At 41.6% G+C, this 13,153-nt stretch overlaps 1 protein-coding gene across 2 annotated transcripts in view; it reads left to right on the top strand.

Moving 5' to 3' along the window:
• mapk8ip1b (mitogen-activated protein kinase 8 interacting protein 1b) overlaps positions 1-13,153 on the top strand; it is a 72,978-nt gene that overhangs the window by 53,802 nt on the left and 6,023 nt on the right. For both annotated transcript variants that reach the window (XM_022216737.2, XM_022216738.2), the window contains exons 5-11: positions 690-1,814; positions 4,769-4,844; positions 7,391-7,563; positions 9,481-9,584; positions 11,724-11,840; positions 12,425-12,495; positions 12,753-12,851. In XM_022216737.2, coding sequence (XP_022072429.2) covers positions 690-1,814; positions 4,769-4,844; positions 7,391-7,563; positions 9,481-9,584; positions 11,724-11,840; positions 12,425-12,495; positions 12,753-12,851 — 1,765 coding nt within the window. The remainder of the gene's footprint in view (positions 1-689; positions 1,815-4,768; positions 4,845-7,390; positions 7,564-9,480; positions 9,585-11,723; positions 11,841-12,424; positions 12,496-12,752; positions 12,852-13,153) is intronic.

The raw sequence follows: 13,153 nt of genomic DNA, 5'->3' as shown, positions 1-13,153 counted from the left end.
CAATTCTTAGACCTACTGTGTTGCTAATGAATAGAAATGGGGCTATTAGGCAAATGTAATTATTCGCAAATGACATCCCGTGGCCTTACAAGCACCGAAAACTCATTTTTAGTTTGTTTTATGAGTCTCCTGATAAAACTCGGTTAAATCTGAATTGCAAATCAAAGCGATTCAGTGCAGAAGTTCTCCACGAGGAGATCCCCGGCTGTCAGTTTGGACATGAGAAGAGGATTAATTGTTGCATCAAATACTCTGTGATGATGCATTGACAAATATGCAGACTTTAACTCGTTTGAGGAGAAACATCCTCCATAAAAGCAGTCACCTGTTGGCCGCTGTCATGTGGCCTCACACTCCAGAGCTGCATCATGCACAGCAGAAATAAATATCATGCCTGGATTATGACATAACGCATCAATCACCTTCTACTGGCTGCACTCTGAATTTGATGAGTAATGGGGATTTAGCTGCGTAATCCTGATTCCTGACATGCGTTACCTAACCATTTCTACTTTTCTCCCTCCGTGCTTCACTTTATCTGCCTGTGCATTCGCTGCCATGTCTGCCCTCACATCCGCCGGTCATGTCTGCCTCTCACGTGTTTTTGCTGTGTGTGTGCGTCTGCCCGTTGTGCGTCTGCGTTTGTGTGGTCGCCTGCATGTTTCTGATCGTGTCCGCTCTCCTTCCAGGTGACCTCACGCCTCCACGTGAGCACAGCTGCCTGAGCGACGAGGACAAGGTGCAGGGCGGCGGAGCACAGACCAAAGACCGAGGGACCTCCACCGACGCCCCCTGCAGACACAGCCACACCTCGGGACACTCGCACGGCTCGTCCACGGCCTCGGCGACGCGTTCGAAGCTCCAGGAGAAGCCGCCCGCACCGCCGCCGCCGCAGAACTACACACCAGCTCCCCTGTACCCGACGGGGAAGGCGGATGGCGGCGGGCACCACCGGGAGAGGATCCGGTACCACACGGATGTTCACCTGGAGCCCACGGAGGAGATCTATCTGACTCCTGTGCAACGTTCTGCCGACCCCCTGGAACCAACCAACGCCCAGGACCGGCCGTTCCTCTCGCAGCAGACTGAGCAGGGCCGCATGTCCATCAGCTCCGACACAGAGGGTCCACCTCCTTACCAGCCCCTTCCAGACCGGACCAACCCCTCCATCTTCGAGGAGGACGAGGTCTACGTTGCCCCACCTTCATATGCTTCCTGCGTAGAGTCCCTCATCACGCCACCCAGCATGGCCGTCTCAGCTCGCTCCTCCCTCGCCCTGGACCTCAGCCTGAAGGGGACGGGGGCCGGGGCCATGCTGAGAGGCGGTTCGTCGGTGGAATACGTCGACGCCACGGACGACAGCTACTGTGGGGAGGATGAGGAGGTGGACAGGATAATAATGGACAGAAGGATGAGGAAGGGGGGAGGAAGGGGAGACGGTGGCGGCAGCAGAGCTGTCCCGCTGAGGACTTCCATGAGCTCGGAGGCCAGCGGTTTATCGTATGACTCAGTCAAATACACGCTGGTGGTGGACGAGCACGCTCAGCTGGAGCTCGTCAGTCTCCGGCAGTGTTACCAAGGCTACAGCGATGACAGCGACTCGGCCACCGTCTACGACAACTGCGTCTCCTCCCCCTACGAGTCGGCCATCGGTGAGGAGTACGAGGAGGAAGACGAGGACGACGAGCATCGGATAGGAGGAGTCCGGAGGGAGGCCACAGCCTGCCTCTCTGAAGACTCCACTCCAGAGGCAGACCTCCATTTCTCCAAGAAGTTCCTCAATGTCTTCATGAATGGACAATCTCGCTCCTCCAGTAAGTCCCTGCTATTCCCTGATAACAGATAGCTACAAAAGTAAACAAATGGACAAACTCAAATCTTTAAAGTTTGTTTGCAGACTAGCACAAGTGATTGTAGTTGGAAGTGTTTAGTTTCAGTTTTTGCTCTGCAACTGGAAAGACTAACATCATGCAAATACATTCCCTCTACTTTGCATATGGGGCAGCATCATGCTTCTTTTAATGTGGGTTCTGATTCATTCACTACATTTATGAGACTTTATTTTACATTTTACAGACTATATTCTTTCATCCAAATATATAAAGCTGCAATATGCAGGAACGTACATATAGCATCGGTATAGCAGCAAACAGCTATGAGCTATGTAAAGACGTAGTGGAGTAGTGACGGCCTTAGTAGAGAGGGAAGTCACGCTAGGTTTGTGTGGGTGTAATCCAATAGCTTCTCTGATTTTGGCATCCGATTTGGCCACATGTCCATGTTAGTGCATGAGTCCCTGCTTTTTATAACTGATGGCTCTTCCTGCATTTCAAAAACAGACTGAGGCGACCTCCTATTCTGTTTAAAATGCAGTCCGGATTTAAAAGCATCGTTTTGTTTAGCTAATTTGTGCACACTTGTTTCATTTCAGCTCAGTGTGAGAGTCTTTACTGCCATTTTGTAGCTGCTTCTCCTTTACTGTATCTTTACTCTGCCAAGAAGGCTGAGCTTTGACGGAGTTATGTGATGATCGGCGTTGGTCCGTCTGTCTGTTTGTCTGTTAGCAACATTACTCAAAAACAGATGAATGGATTTGGATGAAATTTTCAGAGAAGGTTAGAAATGACACAAGGACCAACTGATTAGATTTTGGCAGTGATGCGGCCTTTTGTCATTGTCATATTTGTGCCTTTCTTGTTTTCATATATCCTATCTGGACCACGACTGGTCAAGTGGCGAAATTGTGTCTACTTGGCTCTTGAAAACATCCTTTCTGGTTGTAAATGAATCATAAAATGAGGCGGAGAAGTGTCACTGGCACGCCTGTTTTGTTTTCGTCTGAGATGCTGGAACTTTAGCGACATCCAGTGGTTCTGAATGTTGCCTACAGAAGCTTTAAATTCCCCATAAATGTGTGTGAAACAGCCAAAGAACTGCAGGTTGTTGTTTTGTGTAATTCCCTTTAAACATACAATAAGACTGCAGTGAATGCTGTCTAGCCAAACTGGCAGCGCGGCGTTCAGGGCTTAAAGCAGTGGAGCTGATGAAGCAGAGCCACAGAGATGTTCAGAAACTGGAATTTTCTCGCACAGGACATGATCCACCCTGACATTCTGTAGGTTCATCATCGTAGCTGAACCGATGATGACTAAAGGTTTTGCCGGTAGCATTGAGTGACAGTGTTCCATTTATGTTCATGCATTTTTAGAGCAGTTGTATTATTTAATGCTGTCGCTTCAGCTTCTCGGCCTTGTAAGTAAAAGCTGCAGTTTGTGCTGCTTTGTTGATGTTGTTATCAGCAGTCTGACAGCAGCAGAAACCCAGCTGGACAGTCAGACTGCCTGCAGGGTGAAAGGACACTGAGCCAAAAACAGCTTGCACTTTCTTGGATTTTCCTTCTCGCCTCCTCATCTCCTCTGCCGTCCAGATCAAACGCAGTCTTTTTCTTGGCATTTGCTGTTCTCAGGATGGTATTTGGAAACACTAGGGAGGGAAAAAAAGGCAATGACATGTTTACCTAGCTGGAGCTGCCAAATCTTTATTGTTACCCAGAGCTTTTTAGAACATATGTGCCAGTTTAGTCGAAGACTGCCTTCTGTAGTGTTTGGTGTTAGCTAATCCCCAGAAGCTGCAGTGCTATCAGACACATTGCATTTTCCGGAGCTGTATTGTCAAAAGACAAGAGTAGTCCACCAGTTTAAATGGTTTAATTGGGATACAAATCAGTGCAACAGAACCAAATGCAACTCTTTTTCAAAGCTTTTCTTTTCAGAAATTGGTGCCTACATTACCCACAATGCAACTCGACTGCTGACAGTTTGCTCAGTGATTTTATTTTATTATCCCCGCCTCCATGAAGTGGAAAAGGGGGATGTAGGTTTGGCCTCCGTCCGTGCGTCCGTCTGTCCGAGATGAAGGGGACAGCTTTTCTCGGAAACTATTACAGCTAGGATTACGAAATTTAGTGTGTAGCTTCACACCATGGACACCTTGATCAAGTTCGAAAATGAGACCTGTGCGATAATATTTAACAGAGTTATGGCCCTTGATCACTATTTTGGATATAGACTCATAGACATCACATGTGACGGGGGATATTGATGACCATGTCGTCTTGTTTATTTTGGTTTTTTTTTTGCAGTGCCGGTCACGAGCCATACGCAGGGAGAATTTAAAATATGTAATCCTCAGACAGTCAGTTCAAAGACTTCTCATGACTGTATCTCTGTCCTCTCCCCCGTGGCAAAGAAAATTCAGCACTGAGAAGGCAGAGGATGATCCTCTGATGGAGGATCGCAGGTTTTACCTTCATTATGCTGGCTCTCACCTTGGAGGAAACACTGGGACATTCACTGACCCGCAGCTCGGTGTGAATGCGTGGGAGAATTCATGAGAAGAGACCGAGGCGGAGGGATTTGTTTTTCTGTGTGGTTATTTCCTCTAATCGTCCTGGCTGCTCTCTTGGATGCCGTCCATGCATTCTACAGACTCATTAGAACCACCACAGCAGCAGTTTATCCGTGTAGGCGGTCACGGCCGTCTCTGGGGGGACGTAGGTAGAAATACACAAAGCTCATCGCTTCAAGCCTTATTAAAGTTTGATTTATAGCTCCTGAGGAATGCATGTGTGCTTAAAAGTGAACTCAAAGTGCCCCGATTGTGTTTTCTGTTCGTATGTGACGAACTTTTGTTGCTATTTGAATCCATTCGTTAATCTTTAATACAGAATCCGACACTCCACACATGCTTTCTTTCTTTTTCATTCAAGGTGCAGAGTCCTTTGGATTATATTCCTGTATCATAAATGGAGAAGAGAAGGATCAGAGCCACAGAGCAGTTTACAGGTGAGGAAGAAGTGCACCATCATCATCATCATTACCACCTACACTAACACTCAAAAGTTTGAGGTCACCCAGGCAATTCCATGTTTTCTGTATAAACTCACACTTTTATTCATGTGCTAATATAACTACACAAATTTTTTCTAATCATCAATGAGCCTTTCAACACCATTAGCTAACACAATGTAGCATTAGAACACAGGAGTGATGGTTGCTGGAAATGTTCCTCTGTACCCCTATGGAGATATTAATTAAAAATCAGCTGTTTCCAGCTAGAAGAGTCATTTACCACATTAACAATGTCGTGACTGTATTTCTGATTAATTTAGTGTTATCTTCATTAAAAAAGAAATGCTTTTTTTTCAAAAATATACACATTTCTGAGTGACACCAAATTTTACAATGATAGTCTGCATTAAAACAACTGGAGTTTTAGCTTACTGAATGTGAAAATGATACAGAATATGCAAAGCAAACAAGATTGTGCCTGATGGTTTGTTTCTTCAATAACAAATGTGGAAACAGGCATCGATGAAATCATATTTTGGCAAATTCTTGTATGCTTGCATTCATATATTAAAACAATGCGTGACAGTTGTCATTAGAAACTCTGCATTTTCTGTGATTTCTGTCCAGACTTTTATATCTTTCATCAGACAGGTTGAAAACACAGATGACGCTTTTTTTCAAATTTTACTTATTTTTAATGAATTTATCATTTCAGATGCATGATTCCACATTGAGAGGTTATTGTTTTTGTGAATAAGCATTTGTATATATTTGCATGTGTGCAGACTGTGCTGTGTACTGTATGTGTGTCCTAGAGGCTCTTTGGACAGTTGTGGTATGAGTGAGAGGGTCATTTTTGATTTTTTTTTTTTTTTTTGCGTTATTTCTATGAAAAGAGGACTTTCTGTCACAGTTAGACGATAGGAAACTAAGCACAGCTCACTCTTTGCTGTGTTGTTACCTCATGAATTTTCCTTTTTCTGCACTCTGCAGAGGAACTTATGCGCACCTAGCAGGCCACAGTAAATAAGCTTATATATAGATGAATGAAATAAGGACAAAGTGTTAAGATCACAGTTGGTAGTGTATAGATGTGTTGGCATGCCTGAAACAAAACCACAGCGTAGCGCAAACGAAAGCGTGGTGTGGAGACAGACAATTCTATAATTTCATTTAGCAGACGCTTTTATCCAAAGCAGCGTACATCTGAGAGTCGATACAACACAAGCAAGAATGTAGTCAGGAGAAAACAACCTGGATAAGAGCCATAAAACTTAACTTGTCAGCGTGCAGATGGAGTAAAAATAACCTCGTACAACGCTGGCCATGTGTTCAGCATTACAGTCAGTTACACTCAGATGAAACCCTGCAACACAAAAAACACACAGCACTGCAGCAATACGGGCCTGTAGCAAGGATCAGGGCACCTGAAATACTCATTAAAATGTTCTATGTGCATATTGACTAATGCATTTTAAATATTCAAATAAGTAATTAAAATAATATGCCTCTGGAGTCAGAAAAGGTTTCTCTGAATGCACTTCTTTCTTGTTCCATCAGATTTATTTTCAGCAAAGGTGACATTTCCATGGATCTAATAATTGTAATTTTATTTACCACCTTTACACATTTTATTTCCGGTTGGATGTACTCCTCTAGTTGGTTAAACATTGGCTGCTGAAATCAGTTAAAAAGCTGATCTATGTTCAGCATTTCTCAGATTCTTTTAAAGTCAAATGATAGTAAAATTATAGCCCAGCATCTATCAAGCTATTTTTCTCAGACATTTAATAGTGAATTCAGGCTTGAATCATCACTACCAGAGTGAGAAAAGGTTTTCAAGTGACAGTTTAATGCGTTATACCCTTTTACATGTCTGATCATCTGACAGAGACTCTCAGCAGTGACTAGAATGCTACTCAGGAGAGGTCTAATCATGACAACCGTGTATTAAAAACTGGAATTCTCCTTTACAACCTCCATCTCCATCACTCACTTCCCTTTTTTTCCCTCTCTCTTTGAGCACCAAAACACACTGAATTTCTTTATATATCCTCAGTAAGTCACACTCCAGTTAACAGTGAGGACTTCCAGCTGCTGTAAACACCTCAGGCTGATTAAAAAAAGAGAAAAGCATTGGTGGGAAACAGCGATGCATTCATGCGAACAGGAGCATCTCTCTGCACCAACACATCATACGACAGTATGGAACATTATCCATGCATAGCTTGAAGCTGCAGGCTTGGTACAGAGTGTTACTGGGTTTTGTAGTTTGTGTTTTATAACCTATGTTTCATCAACGGACATTAGCATCACATCTGACTAGCCATCTGTAGCTTGGTCTCATCATTATTTCGTATTTTATCCTCAACAGAATGTCAAAACTTGGATTTCTGTTGGTCAGTGTATATGAAAAGCAGGCACCTGCTTTTGGATGCTCGAGCTGTTTATTAGAGAACAATGACTTTATATCTGAGCCATGTTTCTGGAGCAGAAGCTGCATAAGATGGTCATCCAGCTCATGACATCTGTCTCATCAGGTTCGTCCCTCGACACGACGACGAGCTGGAGCTGGAGGTGGACGACCCGCTGCTGGTGGAGGTCCAGGCAGAGGATTACTGGTACGAAGGCTACAACATGCGGACCGGCGCCCGTGGGATCTTCCCCGCCTACTACGCCATAGAGGTGACCAAGGACGCCGAGAGCTACAAAGGTACTGTTCCTGCCGGGATTTGGGGGAATGTTTTAATGAAGATGCTGAAATGCCCTCTGAAGGTCAACCCGCGCACAAAACCACCGTGTAATGAAGCATTTCTAAGACCAGATTTATAAACCTGTTTAGTTTCGTCTTGGAGAAGTCATGCTTTGAACATCAGACATTTTCACATAATTTGTTCCATACTAGACAATATTTTTCTCCTTTTCTTGCTTCCTTTGGTCTCAAAAGCTGAAACATTACAAGTGATGTTTTCTGAGATGAACAAGAATCTGTTGTAACACTGATAAGCCAATTCAAACGCCTGATTTCAACAAATCTAAAACAATAATACTGTTAGCATTCACTGGGAGTTGAATTTGAGGTTTTTTTTTTTTAAATAATGAGATAGTAAAATGTAACTGTTACTACATGTGTAGATTGTTGTTTTTTTTAACTTTATATGTGGACAGTATCATGTTATAGCATTTCAGAATAAAATAGATTCATGGAAAGCTAATTTACCTGTGAGCACAAGAGAACTTTGGCCGTCTGATCACTGTTTCATTTCTCTCATTTTCTGTACTCGGCTAACATAGTAACTGATATTAAAGAATCAGAATCAGAGACACTTTATTGGTTCCTGAGGGGAAATTGCTTACTCTACAGCTGCTCCCATTCAAAGTCTTAAATATTTAAGCAATTAAAAAAAAATAAGATGAATAAAAGTAGAAAAAATATGCCCCAAAAATGTGAATGTAAGTAGAAAAGTATGAGCATTAATTGTAAAAATGTACATTGTACTAGGAAAAAATATATAAGTATACAGTGTAGTGGATAATCATAGAGCTAGTTGTGTTATTGCAGAAAATGAACCTCGATGAACTCCGTCATTGTAGCGGATCCTGTAAAAACGCTGGTGAAGGCTTTACGTACTGCTTGAGTTTATTAAATATGTTTTACCTTCTATTCAAACAACGTTCAGTTCTGTGTTCAATAAACTGAAGTAAGTCCATACGGCTTTGTTTTAGCTCTGAATGAGAAGGTTGTTTATTTCATTTTTGTGTGGGTTTTTTAGTAACTTTTTCAGTCTTTACACACAAATACAGTGATGCACGTGACATGCTAACTTTGGCTAAAGTGATCTATATTTAGAAGTTATTTATATTAGAGAAGAAAAGCAGCAGCAAGGAGGAGACTAAAAGAGTTAAGAGACATCCCAGTGTGTGTCTGTATTTTTCATGCAGTTGTATTTAGGCTTAGTTATTTTGTAGCTTTAACTAATCAATCTGAATAAATTTGTAGTAATAACAATAATAAATGTAAACTGAAGTTGTCATTAAGAGAAACTATAGTGGTAGTTTGTTGTTGTTTTTGTTGTTGTTAGTGAAGACAGATTGTGAATGTTTTGTCTGTTGCATTCTCGGTTTTAGGGTTCATGTAAAGAGTTCTGCTCAGATCAAAATTCTAAAAGACACTGCTGAGGGTTTGCAGAAATCTACCGCTGAACAGACCCAGATTTTCTAGTAATTCTTCCCAGTAGCGCTGCCTCAGGCTTTGTTGTGTTTTGTACAAACTCATTTAGAAATGCAGAGTGCTGTGATCTGCAGGTTAAAGTGAACTCTGAGGAGCATTAACTCCTGCTTCTGAAGCTGCTCTCAGTCCGATTAGACATCTAGAGACAGGAGGAAAACATATGAAATGATACATATGGCTAAAACATGCAAAAGTACTACAGAGCTGGAACAGAGTTTCAATTGTTGGAGCTGATCAACAACCCAGCAACTTATTTTTAACCTACTGAAATCTCATTTGAATTTCAGAACCTGAATATATTAATGCGATGTGTTATGTAATGCCATGTTGTTTATTGCCTCAGGTTTTTATTTCCTAAGTTTTGGCTCTAATCCCGTTTTTCCTCTCTTCTCTATGCAGTTAAAAGCAGCGAATGGATGGACAGATACCGGCTCAAGTTCCTGGGCTCAGTTCAGGTTCCCTACCACAAAGGAAACGATGTTCTGTGTGCAGCTATGCAGAAGGTAGAAAACCCATTTTCTCCACATTTGTGTGTGTCTGCAGGTATGAAAACAACATTAAGGAGTGCTAAATCTATAAATGCACATGAGAGGCAATCAATAAGTTCTGAGAAAGCACCTAAAATACAATCTAAATCCATACTTGGTTAAAATTTGGCTGCCGTCCGTTTAAAGCAGTCTCCTTGTCCGACAACACAAACCCTTCCAGAGCTGTTGTCATCCTTGGAACGCTCCCTGGAAGTCCCCTTATGTAAGCATGTCGAGCACCATCTGCGACGGGCGCCGAGCCTCCTAAACTGTGTCAAAACGGCAATCCGTCAGTTTGAATTTAATTTTGGGGAAGACAGAGAAGTCACAGAGAGCCAAATGTGGCAGGTAGTGGAGGCAAGTGGAGAGACGACTGTGTTCTCGTAGCCAGGAAACCAACATGTAGTCACAGCGCTGTGACTTCTGGAGCAGTATCATGCCAAATGTTCTCCGTCCGACGCCTCAGGACGTTACAGTAGAACTCTGCCTCACCAGTCAGATCCTGTAAGGCGAATTCATGATGCACAACCTTGTAAATGTCAAGAAACAAACAAGCGTGCTCTTGGTGTTGTCATTCATCTGGTCTCGGAAACTGCAGCTCTTCTCCTGTGAAAACATTGTTTGGTCTCTGAGTCGGAGCCACAGATTTACATCCTGTCATCAGTAGAGATAACCGATACAGGGTTTGAGGGCCAATAACAATGCCAATTACTGGTAATCGAGAAAGGCAGAGAATCAATATATCATAAAGGTATTGTTTAAACAGCATGTGATAGCAAAGAACCTGTCATTCATAACTAGGCATCTTCATTAATAAGGATGACTCTAAGTGAATATGTAAAATAGAAATAGGAGTGATTAAATTAGGATGCTCTCCTCTGTTTATGTGGGATCATCTGAGATTGATCAGTGTTCTCCTGCTGTTCTTCTCTGATTTCTTAATCTTTCACTGTTCTACCCCTTTTATTGTCCACTAAAATCCAGATCTTAAAGCTTTATTAATTATTGTTTTCCAGACTTGGTTTCAGGTTAATCTGTGGCTACCTTCTAACTTAGCTGCTAGCTGTTAGCGTAGCCTTAGGCACTGTGAGAGAAGATAATTTTCTGATTTGTGTCTCTTGTTCAGTTTGTACAGTCTCTCCTTTAGAGATATTTCTGAGACCACAATCAATAATACTAATACCGACAATGCAAAAATATCAGCTACAATAAAGAGTCAGGTCGATAATCAGTCGATCCCAGTGATGACTCTGGACATAAAGTTTGGATCATTCCAGGCTACTAGTGACAAAACAGGCTGTGTTCTGAATCACATACTTTTCCGTTTCATTCTAAGTACATACTACACCTTCCCTTGTAAAGTACATAATGCTTTATGTGACATGCATTAACAGGGAACATCATAATACCTTAACCTTTAATCATGCAGTTGGTAGTGCAAAATGTGCTGTTTGTGCACAGTTACTGCCTTAAGCATGTTTAAATTTACCACCACCGCAACATATGTGATGTAACTGCACAGACAATTGTGGTCATACTTTAGAATCCGACTGGATGTAGTAGGACATCTGGGTATTTTTCTCATTCTACATATTGGAACATACTACGTACTGGGATGTACTAAATGTGTTTCTGGCATGTTATATAGTATGGAAATATGGATTTACAAACCAAGAAGAGTCTCTGAACTTCTTGATCGCCCCTCATATGCAGCTATTGTCTTAGAAAACGTGGTAGCACGTTTAAGGAGGAACTGTGGCATGTTATGTATCTGTATTTGTTTGTTCTAAGCACTTTATAGATGACTTTAGTGTGTCCTTAGTGGAAAAATAACTTCATCCATAGCTTATGAAACTGTGGAAATCAACCAGACTACACTTCAGGAATGTGGCAGAGTTAAACACACATCACACAGCTGACAACACCCAAAAAGAAGAATTTCTATAATTGGATCCACAGAAATATACTAGAATAACTGCTACCTTTTTAATCTTTGAACTAACGGGATTTTTGGCCGTCATAGTTTGACAGCGCTTCAGTATTACTGTCATATTAATATCTGGCAGAGAATTGCTTACTGCATTTTAGGAAACTTTTTTTGTATTTGTCTTGCAGATTGCCACCAACAGAAGGATGACAGTGAAGCACAACCCGCCTTCCTCCTGCATCCTGGAGATCAGTGTGAAAGGCATCAAGCTTGCAGTTCAGGAGGATTATTATGCCTGTGACCGAGTAAGACTCTTACTGTCCCTTTGTGTGTCTAAAGTGAAAGAACTTAAGTGCAGCTTCGTGGCCCTCTGTCAAACAAAAGCTCATCTTTATACCAGAATCTGATTGAACGATTGTAGCACGTCTCCCCCATGTGGCTGCAAACAGAAACTGCAAAGCAAACATGCAGAGGAGGAGATTTGATGAATTATTTCCATTTTCAGCACCTTTAAACTTAATATTTGTCAACATTTGTCAGAGAAACATTGAAGGATTTGTGTCTGCTACATTTATTTGACAACTTGTCATTTGTTACTTTTCACATTTAAGTTTTAAATGTTGAACATTTGCTAAATTTTAATGCAAAAGTGAACACAACTTATGAGATACATCTTGTAAAAGTATTGCATCTGTTTAAAAAAATGAAAGAAATTATGTTAAATTAGTTTAGGAACAATCTAAAATCCAAATCAGTCTAGTTTACAGTCATATTTAACATAGAAAAGCAGAATGACTAAGAACATTTTTGGCATTTTTGTTAGAATAAACGACTCAAACAGTCCTCTTGATGTTCCACTCAGACATTTATTTTTGCCTGTGTCCTACAGAGTAACGAGTGCAGTCACTTTTTCCAGTTAAAGAACGTCTCCTTCTGCGGCTATCACCCCAAAAACAACAAGTAAGTGACAGCAGGAGTCAAATGTTTTGTACTATCTCACAAGAGCAAAAGAAACACCATCAAAAAGGGCAACATTTTCATACCCCGCTGCTGTTTATCTGCAGAGAACAGATCCAAATTCAACTAAAATTCAAAAGTAGACTTGCCTGCTAACTGATGAAATGTAAAACAGTAGCTTATGACTGATATGTGACACAAAGAATAGAGTGCTGTGATGAATGCCCTCTTCGATACGTTTTTTTCCGTCCTCTCTGCAGGTATTTTGGTTTCATTACGAAGCACCCAGCGGACCAGAGATTTGCCTGCCATGTGTTTGTGTCTGAAAACTCCACCAAACCTCTTGCAGAGTCAGTGGGGTGAGTTGCATGTATTAGCGAAGTGAATACTTTTCATGCAGAAGATTTGCGTATTTGCTTAGTCTCTGCTGACAAATACAGATGTAAAGTCTGGATTAAGGCTGCTCTGATCTGCTCTGTGAACCGCAATGTGGAAAAGCACAAGCAAATTAGGAGAGTCTTCAATTTGACAACACACCCACAACATTAAGAAAAAATAACATGACCAATTATAGAAACAAGCTGCAAAAATCACCATCAAATATGGATCATATTACTAAATATTGAAATCACAACCAAATATAGAGACACACTGCAAATAG

The sequence above is a fragment of the Acanthochromis polyacanthus genome, chromosome 2, assembly GCF_021347895.1.
Source record: "Acanthochromis polyacanthus isolate Apoly-LR-REF ecotype Palm Island chromosome 2, KAUST_Apoly_ChrSc, whole genome shotgun sequence".
Classification (NCBI taxonomy): Eukaryota; Metazoa; Chordata; class Actinopteri; family Pomacentridae; genus Acanthochromis; species Acanthochromis polyacanthus.
Note: the sequence above shows the minus strand (reverse complement) of the source record. Positions and strands in the feature narration are given on the sequence as shown.